The sequence below is a fragment of the Limanda limanda genome, chromosome 17, assembly GCF_963576545.1.
Source record: "Limanda limanda chromosome 17, fLimLim1.1, whole genome shotgun sequence".
Lineage (NCBI taxonomy): Eukaryota > Metazoa > Chordata > Actinopteri > Pleuronectiformes > Pleuronectidae > Limanda > Limanda limanda.
In genome coordinates this window covers 10950405-10974134 of record NC_083652.1, presented here as the reverse complement: position 1 = coordinate 10974134, position 23730 = coordinate 10950405, and the positions used below count along the sequence as shown (strand labels likewise).

General features: G+C 42.7%; 1 protein-coding gene across 1 annotated transcript; it reads right to left on the bottom strand.

Annotated features, from left to right (window-relative positions):
- Positions 1-22951, bottom strand: ttyh3a (tweety family member 3a). Its single transcript, XM_061089891.1, has 15 exons — positions 22697-22951; positions 22133-22324; positions 18318-18487; positions 16192-16303; positions 15813-16033; positions 14997-15092; positions 13946-14018; positions 13167-13242; positions 10565-10620; positions 9841-9933; positions 8612-8704; positions 7742-7878; positions 6192-6365; positions 5225-5300; positions 1-2078 (listed from the first exon to the last, which is right to left on the bottom strand). The coding sequence occupies exons 2-15, from the start codon at positions 22256-22258 to the stop codon at positions 2007-2009; spliced, it is 1575 nt and encodes a 524-aa protein (XP_060945874.1). The 5' UTR covers positions 22259-22324; positions 22697-22951; the 3' UTR covers positions 1-2006.
- Positions 22952-23730: the final 779 nt, after the last annotated feature.

The following is a 23730-nucleotide window of genomic DNA, read 5'->3' as shown; positions in this document are numbered from 1 at the left end:
GACAGTTAAGGTTTGTTTAATTTTAAAACACAGCATTCAAGCTCAGAATCACCACAGGTTTTACATGTACACATTAAAGAGGCAGCAAACAAGATTTACAAAATAAAAAATAAAAACTGATTACATCCCTAGTGATGAATAGAAATAAAACTAAATAAATTTTGTTTAAACCTATTTACCTTATTCACATTAATGAAGCAACACTTTGTGCTTGCTACAGATTCTAAAATGAAATAAAAAACATCTACGAGCAAATCAAATAGAAACATTAAAAAAAATGTAAAATAAGCTTTTTTAAGAAATTAAAAAGAAAAGTCCATTTCAGTACTTTTTTTGTTTTTCTTCATTTTGTAAATGTCCACGACCTGTACAACAGCTTTGCGTAACAAACAACAAATAGAATATGACCACTACGAAAAACACAGGGATTGCATCAGTGTAGTAAAAGTCTTACAGAGCATAAATGTAATGAGAAAAAAAAGTCAGGCTCGTTTTCCTCGTTGGAGCTGTCATCGTTAAAAACAGGCCTAAGGTAAAGACATTTAAAAATAAAGATGTTCAGAGTTGTGCTTCCTTTGTTGGCACAATCTCAAAAAAATACAAAAGCACATTGAAGAGAAAAGCGAGTTGAAGCATCGGAGGTACAAACATCTGGTTCCACGGGTAAAGGATCGTCATGCTTCAACAGGAACAGCTTCCAGTTTATATGAGAGAGCGGAGTCGTGGCGATTCCTTCACAGCATCCACTTCGTTTCTCTACTGTTCGTTTAAATGCTAAAACACATTTGTGAGACACTGGATTGACAATGCACATGAGTTCCTCTTCTGGAGAAGCTGGAATATGCAGACTTTCCCCAAAATGTGCATTAAGACTTAATGACGGGACGATCATTGAGTGGCTTCCTCTACAGACTCCAGAATGTGTGATTGTACTTCCCAGCCATGTCGACGGAAATTAAGCTTAACAACTTTTGAGAATGACAAGCAGTCTGGTGAAGAGGGCGCACCGCAAAATGATCTTAAGAAGTCAGGAGCAGTATTGAAGAAAGACATCACACACTCCTTTATATTCCAGCGCTTCACCATCGTCGGTAAATAGAGAAAAGAAAGAAAATCTGCTTCCAGTAGTATAAAAACTCATTTCATCTTTGTACTTATCAAATCCTCTGAGAGCGTCAAAGTTCACAGCTTCACGAGTTACAGTGTTGTCACTGCTTTGGAAAAGTGGCTTAGAAATGGATATTGTTTAAAAGCCACAGGAAATAACAGTGTCCCGAGAAGACAAAATGACTTGTTTCGTGTTCGACGTGCAATTCTGCAGGAAAAACTGGTCCCGGACGTCAGAGTTAAAACAGAACGCCAAAAACAAGCCCGTGTGCACATACCATATAAACAAGAAAATAATGCAAATGTCAGATTTGCATTTTAAGATCCACGAAACCTGAGCAACCATGATGTTGCGCTGTGAAATGATTCTAACTACGCTAGTTCGATATTTTGTTGAATGTGTAATAATGCAAGAAACGATATCTACTCCTCAGGTGGGAAGAAAATCAGACGATTCCTCCCGTAATTACGTGTAAGGCATTTTCCTCCCTCTCAGACTGAGGGGGGGAGGAGGGGGTACAGTACTTTACCAAAACAACTAATAGTAATCAGTGTTAGTCAGTGAGCACTTCCAGAGTCCTCAACACGGCAAAGCCTTGTTAGATTGTGACGCTGTACAATGTCATAATGTAAAGGAAAAAGAAAAGGAGTGTAAACGTCAGTCCAGGCTCCGTCAAATCAGGATGATATCCCAGAAGGATTGTGGAAACTGGAGAGATGAGCTTTGATGTCACGTCCGTCACTTTTCACTTCAACCAATCAGCAAAAGCACATTTGGTTTTCCGTTTCAAGTCGAGTAGGAGAGTTAATGGTGGAGGAAAAACAGGAGGTGGAGCGGCTGAGTAAAAAAAAAGAAAGAAAAACCCTGACTGACGCCAGTGCAGAGAGTCCAGTGTGGTCTAGGGCGCTGGGGGGTCGGTCGGCTCCGGTCGGCTGTTAGCCAGGTACTTAGCCCGCATGCTGGAGGTGTACTGTGGAGAAGAAACAGAAAATGACACATGGGAGCAAATGAGAATCACGATTTCACTCTTTATGGCTCAAAATGTGAGAAGAACAAGTGGGACACAAAAGGGTAAACGTCACCCCTACAACATACAAAACACATTCTGTGTAGGATTTGACCTGAAACTGGTTTAAAGCCTTTTTAAAGAAATGTATCTGTTGGGAAAAAACAAACAGAATCTAAACTCTGAAGAGTAAGAAGAAAATTCATCAGGTAAATCAAACTCCCAAAGCTGCAGCGGAGGAACTTATGAATGCACAGATTGGGCAAATGCAAAACGGAGCACGATTTAACAGATCAGAGAAAATCCCACACAGATGAGCGTCCACACTGAGTCCAGAGAACTGGAATCTACAGGGATCAAAAACCATTCAAAATACAGAGAGAGAACATCACAGCAACAGCTAAACAGGACGAGGAAAGCAGAGAACAAGGAGTCGAGGTGAATATGGGAAACTCCAACCCTGGTTCCATCTATATCACTTTGTGGTTCTCGTCAACCTTCGTGCACATCGGCAGGGTCGCCCATTCGTTTACATTTAGGATGCACCCATGCATTTGTGGAATACAGGCGACACAAAAACAAAAGGGCTGCATTTCAAACTCATGTGGAAAAACCATGTCGGACTTTTCATGTGGAATTTATTCTCTCATGCTACGATCATCCTTCAGAATCGCTTTATGCTTAGGATGTTAAATATATTCCTTTGAATTTAACAACATGATTGACCTCAGATGTCAAAGTAAACAACGTCAAGATGCTAATTCTCAACAGTCTCCATTTGTATAAACGGGAGTTTTCAAAGATGGACACTGCGACTCCTCTCAGATGAAATCCAGACAACCAGACCCCCTCCACTGCAACTTTAAATTAAATGCTTCATCTATGCGTCACCATTGAACTTCAGGGAATGTAGGAAAGAGTTACATTTTTCCATTTAGTAAGTTAAAAATACACTGAAGTAAACAATCTACCCACTGATGGGCATATACATATACTAGCACATTAACTTTAATACTGGAGTTAAAGTTGTCACACAGACTTTAAAGATGGACGAGATGACGGCCTCCAAAAGTGAGGCCAAATCATCTTGATTGCCCCCTGGTGTTTGTCTACAGTATGATTCATAAATACTGCCTCCTCCGTGTTAGTGGATGGGACATGAACCAGGTTAAAAAGTTAAGGTCTAGGTAAAAGTTTTTACAAGAAGGATTTCTGTCCTTTTACGTAGTTTTTAACAAGCTGATGTATGTTCAAGTTGTTTGGTTTTAATTATTTATTTGATGCAACAAAACACGAGGAAACGTCATCACTGACAGCTGAGGCAGAGTGTGTGTGTTGGCACGATTTCTGCCTCAGACTCTGGCTCCAAATTTTGTCGCCAGCCCCAAAATGGCAGCCAGGATATTTTGGATTTGTTTTTTACAAAGTGGGAGGAAGTGGAGATGCGTCGTACTTCTTTGCCATTGGTCTCTACATCTTTTGGTAAGATTTTGAAAATGGATTGTTAATCACACTAGAATTTGTAGAAAAGTATTTCCTCGCTGAATTTGAAAATATGTATCGAATCTGAGTGTTCAGAAGTAAGATGCTGATTTTTGATGAAAAATGTGGAAATCTGGTGCTAATTAAAATATTGTATTTGCCTCATGTGCATCACAATCACTGCTGCTGATTGTGATGTTAAACACTACTGAATCTCTCATTGAGTGACCCCCCTGTTCATTTGTTTCTGTGGCGGTATCTTTCCCTCAAATCCACCTCACGGCACGGCTTACTGAGAAAACTGTATTTATAGTTATCTCACCAGATACAGTGCCAGTAAAGACACTGAGGGAAATAAGCAATCAGAGATACAACCTGATGACTAATAAACCTTGTGAGTTCTTACAAAAAACTGTCACTTCCAGTGGAATACTCCCCATTACAGATAATCCTAAAAAAGATACGGCTTCATAACTTCACGATGACTCGTCGTTGACTCATAGAATTACAGCATCTCATGATCGTCCCAATACATCTGTGGTGCAAGGGGTGGGGGGAAACATGCAGCCCGAGGCCAAAAAACAAACATCAGGTGAGACACCAGGTGGGACAGGAGTCAGGACAGAGGGGGAGGTGGGGGGGGGCATGGGGAATCAGCAGCGCCTGGTGAGACCTGAGCACAGGGTGAGTTAGAGCTGGGGGGGGGGGTTTGGGAGGAGGAGCAGGTCAGCGGGTGGAGGGGGGACGGGCATGTTTTGTACCTGTTAGCATAGCAGACGAGGTTACCAAAACGATCTTGAACTCTCCGAAGGCTTTAACTGCCAGCAGTGACCGCTGTTACTGTCGGCGGCAGTCAAATACAACTGTATGGATTCGCAGGAAAAAAAAAACAACACGACAAGAAGAGAGAGTAGAGAGATGTAACAAAAAGCAATGTCTAGGTCCAAGCAGACACACAGACACCAGGGAGAGCAGGATGTCTGGTAGAGGTTCAGGCCAGAGGTCGGGGGCAGGAGGGAGAAACTGAATTTGGCTCGTTGTTTAAGTCTCTAACATCATTCTAGCATCTGCGAAACTGTGTCAACCTGTCAAAAACTGTTCTTGCACAACATAAAAAGACAGCTGCAGAGGATCAAATGCTCGGGACTTGGAAAGATAACACGCACGGTTCAGCACTTGAACTTTCTTTGCCAACGACGTTTCTGTCCTCTGATTCTCATCAGACAAAGTTCATGTAGACAAACAGTGACTGAGAAAAACCACCAATCACAGGAGGTTGGTCAAACTTTGCTTGATAAAGGTTTGAGTGATCAATTGAGTGAGAACAAGTGAAGAGCAATGTGCACGATTCATGTTATTTCCAACTTGTGTCACATAAAAGACAGAAAACATGGTCACTTTACTGATCCATGTAGGGAAATTCATTTTGTTTCATGTTTAAGAGAGCTTCTTTTGATTTGGTTATTAAATCAAACTCAAAAATGTGCGTACACGGCGTTTAGTTCCTCTTGTTCCATAATATTTTGTCCATCCATAAGGGCAGACAGATAGTCCCTGACTAAAATCTGCCAAACGACCCGGAGGTGCTCCGACAGCCCTCGTGTTTATACGGAGAACACAACACTTACCGTGGGGGGAGGAGACTCTCGTCCAATCAGAGGGGTGTTTTCACAGCGAGAGTTCTGGAAGCTGGCGTTCTGAGCCCTGTTGAATCAAACACACAGCGAGATCAAACAACAACATGCACATAAGTACAGTGTCAAATCCCTACATGTTGCTCTACAGATGTGAAACAATATACTGTACATGAAACTCTACACGTCAGATTTCAGCATTCCAAGAACAAGGGGAATCCCCCCCGTCACTCTCCCTAACACTGGGCTCTGGGTTTCACAGGCATCACGACTGGTGAGCAACAGCTGAATCTGCAGACCACTGCTTCACTTTGTATAGAGAACTGCGTCTCTCTCTCTACTGCTCTCTCGGGATGTATAAGCTGAATTTAGTGCAAACCTGAATAACAGGTGTGAAATGTGCCTCCGAACAAGGTCAAGACCAATGACATCGAATTTCAGTCAGGATCAATCTGGTGGTTCGGATCACCTGCAGTGTGAAAACATTGGGTTTCTCTATTCAATCATGGAGTTTAAACTACTTCCCGAAGAACTGAAAACTTGCCAACATCAGATGCACGTCTGTCTTAAGTAGACGGAGCCCACGTCGGTGAGGACAACAAGACATTGGTTTTCTCTATTGAAACATTTAGTTTAAACTACTTCCCGAAGAACTGATAACTAACTACGTACGTATGTCATACAACATTCTTTAGTGAGCTCGATAAATTGCAATGTGAAACCAAAACTAACCAGATCAAATGTAAACAATGTGAGATAAGATAAGAACATAAGAAGTTCTTTGTTAGTCCCACAATGGGAACATTTGCAGCTATTGCAAAGACATTACCTTGGCTCAGACTTTCAGGTGTAAAAACGCCTGAAGTGACATACATCTGTCTCTTTAAGCAGAACAAAACCACTTCTGCTTTTCCCTTAGTGATCCTCTCTGTTCACAGTAGTGTGCAGAGTGGTAACTTACATGTACTCTGTCACAGGTGCGTTGCTGACGGTGTGGGCGGCCGCAGGGATGGAGGTCTCACTGCCATAGCTGCTGCCACAGCTGTACAGGCTGGGCATGTGGACCCGGTACAGGTTATCATGGTTCTGCCTTCCTCCGTGGCTCAGAGTCTCATCCTCAATGTCGTCCTCGCTCCTGCAAAACAAGAAAAGACTTTAATAGCACCACCACCAGAGGGAACCCCGGTCCTTACTGACGGACGACAAAAGGAGCTTTAAAAATGCCACGTGCAGACGTTTGAGTGTTTATTCAACGTCACGTTTTGATTAGATTTCCCCACAGGAAGACAAAACAGGAGGAATTTGTTGCTGTTTGAAGCAAAGAGGAGGCTACTTGCCACTGACCCTAATGGGACAGAACAAAGGCTGTAAAAATAGACTCATGTAATTGGTTGAGTTTCTACAGGAAAATTAAAAGCACTAACTTTGTATCAGCACACTAAAGATATTTGCTTTCTGTCAGGCAGTGGCCTACTTCTGCAGAACTCATGTGATTCCACTTGCTTCTCTTCACACAATGAGGCTCAATAGTGTGTTTCACATAATAATGTACAGAACAATGCCACTGGCATCATGGAGCCTGTCTCCCTCTAGTGGCCAGGGCATGCACAGGCTATTTCCTGCATACCAAACCTATGACATCATAGAATAACATCTTGTGCAGATTACAGGACATTTTCAATTAAATCTGCATATCAGGGTGAAAAAACAGAGAAAATATGGAACTGATTATTAATTAATAACACTAATTAAACTAGATAATATATAATAGATAATGTCCAATATATAACATAAATTAACTTTCCATTTGAAGCTGTAATTCCAAATGGGGTAAAATAAATTAGCTTGAATGTATCAGTACAGGAGAACAAGCTGAGCAGCAACCACTGAGGAGAACAGGCTGGTAGCGTGAAAGCCTTTGCTTTAAAACAGGAAGCTCCAGCTGAGATCAAACCGATCAAAAAGCCCCCCCCCCATCGTAAGGAGGGATCAGCTAATTATGTGGTGCTGCTGAGCCGGCAGCTGTGCTCTCGTCGTAACCATCCTGAAACCCTTATCTGCCGCTGATAGCACAAAGAAATCATTCTGACTTTGCTGCTGTGAGCGACACCAGCTCAGACGGCGGTGAGGATAGATTTAGGCCGACACGGCACAATTAGAGGGGATAACAGGAAGTAATCTATTTGAGGAAGCAGCTGGAGCCTTGTGGACTTGTCGCAGTGGTTAACACATACAGGCTTTGAAGAGCAAACAAACACAAACATATTCATGTTTTCTTATCTGTTATCTGTTTTCTTTTGTCAGCTCGATTCTCGTACCTTGTAGAAAACAAAAGGGCTCGGAAAAAATGCTGTGAAACCATAATTAATTGATGGGCTTATCCTCTTGAATTATTTCTGACTGTATACACAGTCCGCCACACAAAGTCAGCTTAAAAGCTTTTATGCAGCCTCCTCTGCGGTTGTGGGTTAAAGGGGATTGTGTCCCGTATGAGTGCAGTGGATGCCTTACCTCTTGGTCCGCCAGGTGTGAGGCACGCTGCAAACAATCGAGCTGAACATGAGAGCAGTGACGAAGGAGAAGAGCACGAGGTAGATGAGGCCTTCCAGTCCATCGTAACACAGACCTGTCATGGCCTGGACATAGTCCTGAAACGAGCAGTGGCACAGATTTCAGTATTGCATCCATACACAGATCAGTGTCATTTGAGTAGGAAAGAGCAAATACTAAAATGCATTAAGAAAGAAAAAGCCAGAGTTGCTGTTTTTTAAACCTCAGCATGTGGATTTCAGGGTCTTTAAAATGCATCTGCTGTGATTTCTCATTTAAACTAGGTCAAACCCAATGAGCTCACAGTTGGAAGGCAGTGCAGTTTCACCCCGGTTTGGAAAGAAGCACTACGCTCCACCTTATCATGACAAGGAATCTCCATTCTGCATGCGCGGCACAGCAGAAACGCATTTCGTATTCTACTGAAGATACTCCAAATTTTTCAAGAAATAACAAACCCCGGCGTGATGAAAGGGTTGAAAAGGGAGCAACATTAAAAAAGAGCTCCAGTTGCACATGTGCACTTGGAAATCCCCGAGGCACAATCCTCCACAGCACAGCCATGGCCAAGTGCTTATCATTCAGCTTGGTTCATAAATGATCCACTGCCGGCATCAGTTGGGACAAGAACTTGCAGACAGGAAGGCAAATGTTATCTATGGTGACAGGTGTAGTCAACTGCACAAGTATGAAAGAGCGGCTGCCTCATACAACCAACCTAGACTACAAAGGTGTCACAGCAAATCAATCCCCAGGTCCCCCCCCCCCCCCCACATCAAAAACGGAGTGACCCTCCCATCTTCTCTTGTGAGTCTTCTCCTCCCTGCTCACCATGTGCAGGCTGCGACAGTCCACCAGTGCAGTGAGTTGATGCAGGCTGATCTCCGTGGTGTTCAGTATCCCCTGAATCTCGTCCAAACTTTCCTGGAAGAGAACGAGAAAAAACGAGCTCTATTGAAACAGGCTTAACTTGAAATGCACTTTCAGATACTTGAAGGCGATGACAAAACATAATGGCAACACTTAGAGAACAAAAAGCATTCACTTGAACGACACTCACGGTCTAAGTTACAAGTATTAAAGTAAAGTGTGAGGAACGCAGCAGGAGAGTCTCCGGTCTGACAGGAAAATTGAGGGGTGGGGTCTGGGTTGAACGTGCAGGAAGCAGGACATAATGTACATATTCCACTGCAGAGATAATTCACCAAAAGCTTACAGATATCATTGTCTCTCTAAGTTGACATCTTTGTCTGTGTCTTCTACGTGCATGGCATCTCTTTTTCATCCTGAGATATCTGTTTTCTTTTTGTTTATTTTTCAGTTTTGATGTTAGGGGGCTGGCAGGAGAGACAGTCTCGCAAACTGTCCCTCTGAATAATTTCAGGGGATTATCCATGTCTGAAAGCAGATTAAATGGCAGTTTCCTACTGCTGCTTACTAAAAGTTGAAGCAGTCAAGAATGAGATAACGATTGGGAAAAACTGGAAAACCGAAGCGGGTGAACAGTGATTTATTCACAGATTATTGATTCTACACGTTTGTCTGGGATTTGTCCTTCATTATTATACAACAGGACACGTCAGCTCCGGCAGAAACCAACAGATTTCCATGTGTGATACATATTAATCAGATTCAGCAGAAATTATGTCTGATTATCTGATAGAAGCGTTTCCACAGCGTCAGCACATTTCTCTGTGTGGGCATGTGAAGTGAAATATGCCTCTCTCTATTCCCAATGTCAGCTCTCATTTGTGCCTCTGTCAACACAGGGCAAGGACCAGCGCTGGACAATACCACAGCGCTGCATTGACAAGGGGCCAGTGAAAGCCTAATGCTGCTAAATGGACATAATGCATGTCCCAGGTGGGCTGTCAGCAGATCTGTATGTGGACAGGTGCGCTTCACTTCTCTGCAGGTCAGTGGTTTGGGCCCATTCACTGGGTTATTCATCACAATGGTCCGACAGTGAAGGGACAGCTTGTGGTGTGGGGGTGGGTTGCAGAAACCCTGTAATGTGCCATTTCTAGTAGAGTGTATTGATTCTGGGGCTGGAAACATACCTTAGTTTGCTTGTATTCCCCGGTGGCAGAGCGCAGCAGCTCGGACACGTCGTCCTGCATCTCCACTAATGCTTTGTGACCGCCTGAAAGCTTCTGAAATGAAGAATAAATAATAATATAGCAGCGCAGCACATCTCAACACTGTTTTTCATTTTTTATCACTACCAAGAGCCTTCAGCTGCCGTCTTCCTTTGTAGTCAAGTGGAGATCAGTTTAAAGACCGGAGCTGAAAGACTTTGTATATATAGCTTCTTTTTGTGCACTAACAATAGATGCCTCGGATTCAGCGGCACTCAAAAGTTTTGATTTATTCATGCAGCTTAAAAGATAAAATATAGGTAGTCCATTAAAGTAACATACATATAGTGCAACTCTACTTTAATATAAACATCACTGACATAGCAGTCACGTGCTTCGGCACAGACTCACAGGAAAAGCTGCTCTGCACAACTTTGCCGTAGAATGGGAAGTATTGTACCGTCACACAGGAAAAAAGTCCTTCTTTGAGGCAATGGAAGTGACTCAATGTGCCCACTTGGATTCTCATCAGTTAGAAGGTCATCCATCATGCAGTAAATATGTCTGTCATATTGTGTCTATTTAGATTTGAGTATTATGAGCATCATATTGATGTTCAAGCTATTAGCCTGGTGTAATCGTATAACTGTATAAAGAGAAAACTGGTTTCACATGTTATATTTATTATGGAATATTTGAAACAAACCTGCTGGAATGGATTGGTCTTTTCCAGATTGCAAATAAGATAGTACTGCAGGATTTCTGGGAGTGATAGGAAAGTAAGAACAGAACAGATGGAATTAGCAAAGCCACATAAAAACACACGTAAGGCTGCAACTAACAATTGTTTTAAATCAAATAATCTGCCTAATGTTTTGTAAAAAATATTAAAAAGTGGAAAAAAATCCACACAAACAACAGCCAAGCTCAGGAGAAGTAAACCTCGTTTGTGTGGTCTCTTCCACATCCAACTTGTGTTTATAGCTGAGATGGTGCTGCCTGAAATTCATATGCGAGGGGAACTGGAGGATTGAAAACACAGTGTTTACAGCCCACAATAAGAGCAATGCACCAATGGGACTTGGTGCAGCAATATAACCTTATTTCTTCATAGTTCTATAGTCCATTCTAAAACAGTGAGTCATACCTGCTCACTGACATATTACTTATGAACAGAACATGACCAGACATTTCATCACCTTTAAGTTGATTGCTTATTTCCACATACAGCAGTTATAGAGCAACATTATTATTCATTAAGAGTCAGCTAGTTGCTACCTTTGGCCGAGCAGGCAGTGTAAGTCAGTAAGTTAAATTATGATCTGAAACTAACAAGAAAGCTCTGTAACGCTGAGGGGGAGCTGCAGATTGGAGGTCATCATTTTCTGTTTATTGCTGTAATAAGAAAACACAATTATGTAAATTAATTCTGCACTGTGCTTCAGCTATTTATGTCGTGTTCTAGGAAAGAGGCCAAGAGAAATGTTCCCATTTTATTTTCTACTGCTGTCTTGTCGTGTTGCCTGCTGCAGCGTCAGAGAACGACTGCTGCGGTAGCTGTGCACCCGCTGAGCTAATCCTGAGCTCGGAGGGGAAATGTTCCAAGAAAATAAAGTTCAAAAGGTGCCGTAACAGTATGAATGAATTAATGTGTTTTTCGCAGGGACAACCGAACATGCAGCAATGGAGAGGAACCCTCACTTACTGCACCAAGCCTCCTGCGAAACTCCACAAAGAGCGGTTACGTCATCTCTGGAGGAATTGTTAAATAACAACAAGACCGAACGTGTGTGCTGTTCACAGTAAACTAGAAACCAAAGCGAGGCTTCAGGACTTTCACACGCTAATACTGTCCGCTTAAAGTATTTCTCCTAAAGCACAGCAGTGTGTAGGAGTTGATGAGCAATCATTGATATGCGTCACTAAAAAGCAGTACAGCAGTATCCCCACACACAACTGCTGTATCAGGAGCTGGTTTCCCACACAGCTGAGCATGAGAGGAGAGTTTCCGGTGCAGGAAAGTACATATAAAGCCAGCTGCTGTCGGCCCAGCTCTTATACGTCCGCCCACACATGTTAATGTCAGGAAGAGTCAGACTTCCGTTAAAGGATGGAAATAATTGATGCCGCTTCATGGGGCTTGGGTTAGTTTTTGTGCCACTTGGCGTCAATACTATAATTTATTTGCCACTGTTCCCTGAAGCAGAAAATGAAGAATGTGATCTGCTTATGACTAGGGGATGAAACCACAAGACTCCAGCTACAAGGCAGTGAACAAGACCGGGGAGGGGGGGGGGGGGGGGGGGCTTGTTCTCTGCAGATTGATTGATAAAGCAGTGAGCCACGGCCATGGTCTTGCTTATTGGACAAAGATGTGGCCGCACATTATTCCAGCAGGTTAAGTGTTTGGGCTGTATTAACAAGGAAAAACAAAATCTTGTTCTGGTCCCTGGAATGTCACATAAATTGCTCGGAGAATTTCGCCATCAAAAGGTTTTCAGAGCATAAGGAACTGCTGGCACCAAATGTCAACTAAACTGAAAAAGCGGCGTCTGAATAAAGACTTAAAGTTGTTGTTATGTACTGATTATTTCAATTTAAGTTCCATGTCTTGGCAAATAGGGTTAGGACAGTCTTAATTCATACATTGAACTAAAAAAAGATTTATTTGAATTGCTAACTAGTTAACATGTGCTTCAGAGGGGAACAAGAACACCACTGCATGAAGCAGCCCCAGGGCAAAAGTTGTAATTTCTTCTGAATAATACACTGCATGCAATGAGTTGGTGCTCATGGATCAGAGGATTTACAGATGTCCTGACTTCTGCCCCTAAGGTTGAATTGCGCACTAAGACCTCAGCAAATCTTAGCAGAAGTGGAGTAAAGGACAAATTCTGAAGGAAATTGACTGTCTGTGATCCTCCCCTCTGCCGCTGATATCTCCCTAATACACTCGGTTTCATACACACAAGACCAAGGCACAATGTTTTCCCTCTTACGCGCATCCCATCATGGGACAGATTGGACAATTACTAAGATGAGACGCCCCAGAGAGGCTCCTATTCTGTTTATAAGGGCAGCCTATTGCTCTCTTAACCCTGCTGCAGTAAATCTACCGGCTCTTTATGGGCTGCTGACAAGACCAAGCCCCCCCCTCTTTCCAACAATGTCGTCTCACTGCTGCACAATAACAACCTCTATAATTAGAGAGGAGAAATATTCATCGTTTGAAGAGCTGACTGAATCAATTTTAAAACCCTCTCTTAACAGCACACCCATGAATGCCACTTATGTTTTGTTATTCATACCTTTATTGACGACTCCGTACTGGTCGGCCACTTTTGTGACATACGTGTCAGGAGCAACACAGAAGTCACTCGAGGTCTAGGGAAACAAAGACAGTTCTTACTTCACGTTTACAACAACAAAGTGAAACAGCATCACAGACACATCTTTGATGTAATGTTAGGAAATGTTCACAGCTTTAATAACTGTTTTATCTGTGTGACAGGTTGACTGTGTCTCAACTTAACTAAGCTCATCTGAATGTGAGGTGTGATTCATCTTCAAAGGAGGAAAATCCTCCACATGAAAATGTAATGTAAATAAAAAAAAATCTTCCTCCTGGGGAATATACAGAAAAATGGCTGTTTGAATAAAACAATAAATAAACATTTTGCAAATATCATGGAGTTATGCTGCTGTAGTCCAAGAACAAACGATGCAATGTTAGGGCTACAGAGCTAATTTCACTAATTTTGCTTGTGATCACAGGTTTTAGGTGTATTTTTTGAAAATTTTGAGTCACAAAAAAGATTCCCCCTCACCATAAAACAACGTTTCAAGTTAACAATAATGTGATATTACTACAGATAAAGGGGTTTTAACAAATACAGGCGCTGACTTACATCACAAGGGTATTTCAGTGCATATTTTTGATCTGTCTACACTGCTCGACTAATTAAATGGAAAAAAATTCCCCTCCAAGGCCAAATTTTGTAATCATTGGCTTTGTTCTCCAATTATATGCAATGAACTATGTAGTTCTACCTGGAAAACAGCATTACGCTTGGATGGGGACACTTACCGCAGAGACGGCTAATTCTATCCCCAAGGAGGCCCAGCTGATAACCAGAGCCACTACGCCAAACAAGCAAACCCTGGGGAGACCGAGAGGAGGTTTGAAGTGTAAGCATCTTTAACATTGTGGGTTATATGCACATCAACAATCAAACACTGATTCATTGACAGTAAAAACACTGAATTAATATCCATCACTTAATATCCGTTGATTTATCGATAAGTTAATACATTTCCTATTAATTGACAACGATTAAAAAAAACCTGTGATGTTTACACTATTTTCTAAATTTGTTTAGACCAATAAATTCATCCCTTTATTGAGGTAAATAACAGTGCTGATTAAAAGATATTGTAAAGAATTGTCAATCTACTGGGAGAACAGGAGGAGAGGCACAGATAGAAGCTGTGTAGTCTCATAAAGACACTTACATTAATTGTGTCATGTAAAATGCAGTTAAACACTAATGTGCTGGAAAACCAATGGGAGTGTGGAATACAAGAAAACTACTGATTCCACCACAGCTGAAAACAAGATTAATCAATGCTTAAAGTAAAAAAGTAAATGAAAGATGTTATTACTGCATGTGTAGCAACTTAACTGTGTCTACTTATTGCCATAGAGAAGCTTTTTTGACATTAAAGGAGAAAAGTCATTGGAAATGCATGTGACTATAGGATGGGTTAATAGTAATATAATTTTGGAAGACTTTACTGAAATAATGTTTTTTAAACTGTTCTATTAAATATTTTTTCAAAAAGAATTTACCAATAAAATCACGTAAAACCTGTGCAATTATGCACAAAGTGTCCCTATAATAAATTAAACTACTGACATGAACACGATGTGAAGCTGGGGCCTAAATGAATTGTGGGCTGGGCTGATATTTTACAGGGAATGAATTCATACTGACTTAACTGTAATGACAAGGTGGCTCTGATGAGTCGGGGGGGGGGGGGGGGGGGGTTGTGTACAGCAATTGCCAAGATAATTTCCCAGGGCAGGATCATTTTTCCCTTCATATCTCCTGTGGCTGTGATCTCGTGATTCGACTCACCCAATAAGCGTTCCCTTGGAGTTGCGAATGAGGCCAAACAGCACCAGGAGGCAGATGAGGACGTCGAACAGTAGCAGGCTTATGTAGCCCAGCCACCTGTGAAGACAAATGTCATTAGCAACGCACGGCTGAGGGCAGCACAGCTAAACATCTCTCAACAGAGCATCATCTTGTTTAATGTCGTTCAAAACAGAGTCAGCGTTTGACACCGCAAAATGTTTTTTGCTGTGTTAATGCTTTCCATTATGATAACAAATCAATGATCCCCAAGAGAAAATGCACAGATTCATTTGGACGAGTTAACTCAATTCTGCATTCATAAAGTGCATCTCATGTCATTTCCACTTTGAATTACTGCCTAAGCCAGTTGGATATTTATAGTTGTAAGCGTACATGTACACAAACTCGATACAGCCCAGAGGGACAGCCACAACGTCGTCTTCAACATTTTCTAACAAACTGGGAAACTCGAGGCAGACTTAAGATTCTTGGTGAGTTACTTGTCTTTGCTCGTCTCTTCTCCCCACACAGATTCACTCAGACATCATAATGCAGATTCATATCCCACAGAGCAGCGTCGGACGCCACAGTCTCACCAGGGAAAAGATGGACTAATAACAACATATGCAAGATGAGTGGCGGCCACTGTCTTTGCAGGGACGTGAATTATTAAAAAGGAGCATGTGTCTCCATAGAAAAATTAATGAAGAGATGCAGCCTGCTCTGTATTCAATGCTCATACGATTATTAACAATGCTGCTGCTGCTACTACTCCCAACGCAAGAGCTAGATACAAGTTTGTTGTAATAGACCTACCTGTACCAATCATACAGCTCAATGTTGACGGCGAGCTCCTCCAGGGAGATGTTACTGTTGTCCCAGAAGGGAATCTCCACCATCTGTTTCACCAGCTCGTCCAGCTGGCCTTGCAGCTTTTGGACGATGGACAGGTAGTCCGCGTGCCCCGCATACTGGCCCTCAAGCTGCTGCAGGTTGTCGTCTACGGTTTGGTTCAATGAGGATGTACTGTCATGTACCTATGACCATCACACACAGGGAAACATTGCGATTGAGCACAGAGAGGAAAGGGGGATTCACTACAGAGCTTTGGTGGTAGAGGAAACCAGGGCCGCTCATGGCAGTTTGACGATGAATTATTAAACACGCTGGTATAATTTGTGCCATCGGGCCTTACCAGCGTCTGCACTCCAACGATTGTGCGGTTAGCATGGCGCAGGGAATACGTCACCCGATTCACTCCATCACAAGTCTCGCCGTTCCCATAGAAACCGACAGCAATGCCAGCGCTGAGGGGAGACAAAAGGAAGGGAGGGGGAGACAGGGTGGTGAGGAGGAGGGATTAGCTAAAAAGGACACAGAGCGGAGACAGAGATGAGAGCGGGCGAGGGGGACAGCGAGGCGGCCAGCGAAGCGTGTGAACTCTACATTAACCCTGTCGGCTCAGACCCCAGTCAACAGGCTCCATTCAGCTGCAGCAGAAAGACTCCATACAGAACCATGGAAACACAGAGGAATGGACCAGCTATGCCCCAAACCCCGCACTACGGCTGACAAAGGCTGCACTGAGGCAGGAGATCAGCTCCCATGTGCACAGACAGGCCTCAGGTTGCAGGAAAACAGTTTTGGCGACTGCACAGGAAACAGTTTCTATAGGTATATCAACGTGAAAAATATTCGCACAATACTATAAACAATTCTGACAGTTTATTTGCCGCTATTCACAGTAATCTTGCTTGGTGTGTGAAAATAAACTCCCTTTCTGTGCTCTGGGAAACAATTTGAAGACAGAAGGCTCAGTGACGATCTCGCTTCCTGTTGTGCAGCTGTTGGTCTCTTTTGCTTTGGTCCATCTGAAGCCAGAGTGGATCTATCAAGTGGGCCGATGATAAGTGAAGCATTCCAACAGCGTTCAGCCAGCCATCAGAGGGTTTTCCCTTCCTGGACGGCTGCTAATCTCTTCCTCTCTCACCTCTCTCCTGTTCTTCTGCATTGCGAAGAACAGGAGCAGGGTCACAACTAAAATAAAAACCAAGCCCCCTGCTGAGACGTGAACCTGTGGAAACTACACTGTTCATTCTCTATGGTAGAAAATAAAAACGAAAAAACACTTGCAGATAATCCTCATATCTCTAAAAGAGGTGCAGAGCTTTGACACTGTCAATGAACAAAAGCAAAACAGACTCATCTGATTTTTCAAACTTTGTTTTACTTGCTTTTACAAGAAAACGTTTGTGCGTGGGTACGAGCGCACACACACACTCTGAGATACAGAGATTGCGATGCAGCTCTTGTACTCATCAGGTCCCTGAGCTCTTTGTGCTTCCCTGAATCAGCCGTGATGGCTCTCCGGTGGCCCATCAACAGGAGGAGGAAAACAGGAAGCAAAGGCAGTGTCCAAGGAGAGAAAGCATGTCCAGATGGTTCAGTTCTCACAATACCGTCTTATGAGGTCATAATTACATCGTCTGCATTTCTGAAAAGAAGATGTTTAACTGAAATGTGATTTCATTTGACCTGAGATCGTCTTTTGTGGTGGAACTTGGTCTTTTTCCTACTTCTCACGTGGTGTTTTTATGTAATAACACAGAAGACACTGAACATAATTACAAGCGTTGGTTGGTTTCTGTCTCTTGAGGATACAGAGCGACAGGCTGTTGACAGGCTGGTTGTCTTTGAATCTGTAGCTTTTTGCAGCTGACCACAAAATGTAAACACTGGGCAAAGATTGTCAGTCGTCGGCGGATGCCGTGCCTCTTCCTGTATCTTTGTCTGTGGGTGTGTGAATGCAAAGTAGCAGTCACAAACAAAGAGAACTGGTGAATGCCACTTGCAGAAAATGCAGACAATATGACATCTGGTTGCCTTCTTCTCTTCTTGTCTTTCTGTCTAGCTCTCGCCTGCCCCTCCGCTGTCAAACCCAAATACTCATCAGGAAATACAGACTCTGAAAACGGCACCATATTTAGGGATGGTAGTTAGGGGCGGCTTTGACTCAGGAGGTAGGGCAGGTCATCCACTGACCACAACGTCGGTGGTTAAATCCCTGGCTAATCCATTCTGAGTAAAAGATTGCCACTGTGCGAGTGACGTGTGAGAGAGAATGTGCTGCACATACTGTATATGCACTCCATGAATGGTAGAGTGAGTGATCATTTTTAAACACAGACCATTGACCATGTCAGATTTTTTCAACTTCAGGATTAAAAGAATTATGACCCTGCATTAAATGAACAACATAAATAACTGTGTTTGAGGATCAAAACCCACTCCTCCCCAGTGTCTTCCCACAGTTCCACTCACCTGCAGACAAGTGTTGCGATGATAACACACCAGGCCGTGCAGCAGCAGTCGGCCTTGGGCTGCTCAACATTTCTGTTTCGCCGGCAGCACAGCCAGATGGAGTAGAAGAGCAGGAACAGGAGGTCCAGGGCCAGACAGGCGAGCGCCACACCTCCCAATAACAGGATGGACTGATGGGACAGAAGAAGAGCATGATGGAAAATTCACTGCCAATACTACTTTCACGTCAATAACGATGAGGTTAATGGTCTCCCCAAGTTTCCCACAGAGAATCATCACACGATTAGCATGAAGAACTGAAACATGTTGCCTCAAGTGCTGAACATTTGTCTTCTTCGCTGTGGGAGACTTTGCTAATGTGTGTGCATCTGTTACGGTTGTAATAGCACAAACTTTAATAATAAATACTGTGCAACAAAGGCACTTACTACAGTTGTCTTACCCCTTATCCTAAATAAAACTGAAGTTATGTTATGTATGCAAGTACACAGGAACACACACTATAATTAGGAGAACAAAAATGTATTGAATAAGATTTAATCATTCGCTGGGATATTAAAAGAAAATTTAAGTCAGTTTTTGAATTTGATGAAGTACAAAAGTGGTACAGAAGAGCCTGTTCATTTAAGTTAAAATAAATACAAGGATGATTGTGGACTTGATCAAGACACAACTGAAAATAACCACAATGAAAGGCTTCTTTTAAGTGAACCAGGATTAAAAAAACGCTGGGTGCAAAAATTAAGGAGAGGAATGCTCCAAGAAAAACTAGACTGATGCACGTAAGCGTTTTCTTCATCACTCAACACAACGGTTAGAATTTCAAAGTGAGCAGTGGAGAAGTATACAGGGGAAGTTAACAGCAGCTCTTCTTATGTAGGTCACACAGAGGGGTGTGTTCACTGTAAACTCCTGAGGATTCTGGGCTGGTGCAGTTTTCCATCCTGCCACTTTTGTTTTGGGAAAAATCTATTGTTGTTCTCTGTGTTTGATTTTGTCTCAACAAAGTCGGTATAACACAATGACTGTGATTCAAAACTGGCATAAAGTAATTTGATTTGTCTGCTTGAACTGGGATGATGTTTAGGACGGCTGCTACAGATGATCTTGATATTTTGTTTATCTGATTGGTTTATACGATTTCTAGGTCGAGTGGTGGAGGCACCTGGGGCAGTGGTTTGACAACCTGGTTATAGTCAGTGAACAAATGAAGAAAGGCCTAAAGTTGGGGTCACGCAATATTTTCCGCGTGCCATTCTTGTTAAACATCGACAGAGATGCAGACCACACAGACTCATCTGACACAAATGCCATTGAGTGACTCAGCTCCCGCATGTTGTTCTGCTTAGGTCAGCTGAAAAGGGTTCACTGAGAGCAACAGCACCACAGGAGGAAGAACCTATACCTCTGCTCCATGTTACTTCTGGTGCATCACTTCCACACATCATCTGTGCATCATAATGACAGAGCGCCGTAGCGAGCACCACTCACGGTTCAGCCATCTGGACATGTCGAGACTTCCCCTGAAGCCTCAGTGAGAGCACTGCCTCCACAATAATAAACAGCTTGTCATCGCAGTTGGCTGATAATTATGGTTTATTGAGGCAGCCTAATGATGACCTCTTTTATGTCGCTCTCGTTGCGATAAATGTGTCAAGGATGTGAGACAATGCGCTTTATTGCCTGAATTGGTGGCTTGTCATAACACAATGCGCAATATGGTTTAATCTAACGCATTCAGTTTCCTGTTAATAACCACATTTTAACAGTGGTGTTGTTTGTATTCAGCTTCTGTACACACACACACGTCAATGAACCCTTCCTGTGTTCTACAAGGAAATGGCTGCCAATCATAGGCAACAAAAAGCAGTGACGTTTTTTCAGCAAATAGACTCCAGTGAAAACATGCGGCTAAGAATACAGTTCATTAAGATGCTCTTTTTGTTTTGAACAGCGCCATCTGTCCAAGGATCCACTAAATAGGGTATCAATTAAATAAGGACTCTGTACTTTTATCGATTCAACCACTTGAATTACTTTAATTTTAAATCACAAATGTATATATAGGTTTTATAAAAGCTTATACACACAACTGTCTATATAAGCACCATACATGACCACAGCTTAAGGCCGTGACGGTTCTTCTTCTTCAGCATTTCTCATTTACTGACGGGTTTCACTTCTGGTTTTTCTGAGTCACGAAAGGGGAACAGCGTCGGAACTTGCTCAAACTGAAAAAAAAAAAACTCTCTGGCAGTTTTTCAACTTCTGGTAAAAGCCTCCCTCAATCTATCCTGATTCGCCCTGCCCTCAGCAGTCTATCCAAGACAAACACATTAACCTCTCTTCCTCAAGAGTCTTTTAAAAAACCTCAACACCATGAGAAGATTTGGCAATGACACGCAAAAAAGAACAGTTTACACAATGTTCATTAGTAAATAAACCTAAGATAATTATTAATATAGGATTAGACAATGTTGGTACATCATAAACTCATATTATGAGCATGACAAACAAAAAACTCCCCACCTTACCAGCAAGGGATTAAGTTTAACTGAACAGTTGAGTCAGCTGATTCAACAGAATTTAAGTAGTATTACTCAACTTCTTTACGACGCGGCTTTAACAGATGTTAAAAGATTTATATGAGCATTAAACCAAATAGATGGTAATGATATCTTAACCCTAATGCTGACAGAGATAATAATTTGCATTTTTGTTTGCGTACACAATCTCTGCACTGAGAGGCGTAAACTACAAACCAACCGCAGATTCGTGGAAACAAACTGCATCAGGATGAGTGAGGAATACACACGTGGAAAATAAACAATCACTGGGTGAGTCTGTGTCAATCATCACACTTCAGCACCATGACAGGTCGGAATGGAATTTGGCAAGCTGATTTGGTCATTTAAGTTATCTACGCCACGAAATATAGATATAGATATTGGCCATAACACGCTGTTAAGATAAATATGGAGCTGGAAAATAGCTTCGAAATGATATGAGAACCATTGACTTCAAGCAGGATATGGCCAGTCACAGTCACTCCCCCCCAAAAGGTTCCAACTTCATACGCCAATGTCCCTTAATTAGGATCAGAGACACATTCATTTTTCAGTTCCTTGGTTTCTCATGTGATCAAATCAACGAGGCAAATGTCATCAACATCTGTGACGGTGCTACCCAGAAGTGGGATGATCTCACACAGAATGACCCCACTGCAATAAGCAAAACAAAAATCATTTGACCTAAATTCAGAGACTCTCGTTAATATTAACCACGTGGGCAACTGCTTCCTGAGCTCCCCTCCCCCCCACAGCCTTAGCTGCTCTCCAGGCTGTGTAGTCGCCTTACCACCAGTTTAACCACTTTAATCTGAGAACATAAGGCAGTTTTTTTTTTGTTTAATGGAAAGCACTTAACAGTCTAAAAGCTCAGAATGTGGTATAAGAAAACCTGCTTATTGACCGAATGCATCTTAAGGAAAATAGCAGGTCTCATCTTGGCTCCCGCTGCACGATGGCAGCTGACTGGCCTGTGGCAGAGGTCAGGACACGGAGAGAACAGACACACACAGATGGCGACATGGATCAAGAGGTGAAGGAGGACAACAGGTGGGACCAGGTCATGGCCTCAAGGAGAAAACTGATCATGGCATCCACACCATCACCATCACACCCTGCACATCGAGGTGGACGGCGAAACTGATATAATGAAACAAACAGCAAGTCAAAGCAACACCAGTGGGTGTGTGTGTCTGCAGGCTGCCTGGGAACCACAGCATCCAGGCTGGGCCGGTGGGGTCAGCTTACCTGTTGATATGTCCAGTCCTCCGGTTGGAAGTCGCCGCTGGTTTGCTCGAACCTGAGGTTGAAATGTGGAAGCCTGTGGAGCAGTTTCACCCACCATGGCGGAGAGTAGCTGACCACTGCGGCCATGACGAGGGAGTGTCAGTGAGACTTCACAAGCAAAGGATGAAGGGGAGTCCACCTCATAAAGTCTGTCTGCATCCGGGATGAGAACAGGACAACATAAACATTAGAGCACAAGAAACTAACTCGAGGTTAAAAAAAACAACATACAAACCTGGGGTGTTTTCTTAAAAAAGTGACAATTAGTAAATGATTCAACTAAATTGCAACAAATACCCAAAGTAACTGTTTGCTAACATGACACCAGCTAGTAGTTAGTTGTAAACCCAGCGACCCGAGGCTTAGCCAAGCTAGTTAGCCTGTTAACCAGTAAACTTGATGTAGAGACGTGTCCCCAGCATTAAGGATCTTGCTGTAATGTTAGCCTTGAAACCCTTTTACTGTCGGGCTCCATTTGAGATGTGGTTAAATAAATAATCCGACATTTAAGCCGGTTCCACGTACCAGGGTGTAGTTAGCATTCACTCCGCTAGCGTTAGCCGGTGTAGCCGCTGGTTAGTGGTGTCCGCCGCGGCTCGTAGAAGCAGAAGTCTCTTTTGTTCCTCTGGACATTCTGCAGCTCTCTCCGAGGTTTGTTTACGTTTACATCCTGTTTGGAGTTTCTTTGTTTGTTAGCCGGTAATCCCTCAGTTCGAGTGGTGCGGTCCCGGTCCACGTCCGCAGCTCCGAGTTAAACCTTCATCCAGATCGGAGAGCAGCGCAGGGAGACTGTGGATCCAACGCGGCGGCTGCTCACGACGTTCAGCCCGCAGGCAGTGAGCTGTGCCCGGCCTCGTTCAGCCCACTTCACCGGCACATACACGGAACGGCAGCGCCACCTAGAGGCGCCCCAGTGATCTCCAGCCAGAGTTGAAAATGTTGCTGTTGCTCTTCGACTGTAACTGTGAGAAATAAGTGGTGATCATAGACTGGATTAACCCGAGAGGCCATTTTATGACCCCCTTGCTCTACATGGACCCTGATTATCTCAGGGCACATATACACTAACCAGTACTCTGCTGCTGGTTGATAAGTTATGATAAACTAATGGTGGTAAACTTGATTTATGTAGCACCTTTCAAAACATAGTTGCAAAGTGCTTCACAGTAAGCAAGACAATAAAAGGACAGAGATAAAGTAGAGGATAATTTTATGAAAACCACATGAATCCATTAATACAAATTAATCAGCCAAAATAAGAACAGCAGGAGGTAACATAAGGCAGGATTAAATAGTTAAATAGCCTTGAGGAAAAAAATGGTTATTCAGAGCTCAGTTAATACAGTCCTATAGATAGATAGATAGATAGATAGATAGATAGATAGATAGATAGATAGATAGATAGATAGATAGATAGATAGATAGATAGATAGATAGATAGATAGATAGATAGAAGAGTAAATTGATTAAAATAAATACATTTAATAAATCAACATGTTTGATAGTTGTTTGGGTCATCTTCAAAGCGAAAACTGCCCAATATTCTCTGGTACCAGTTT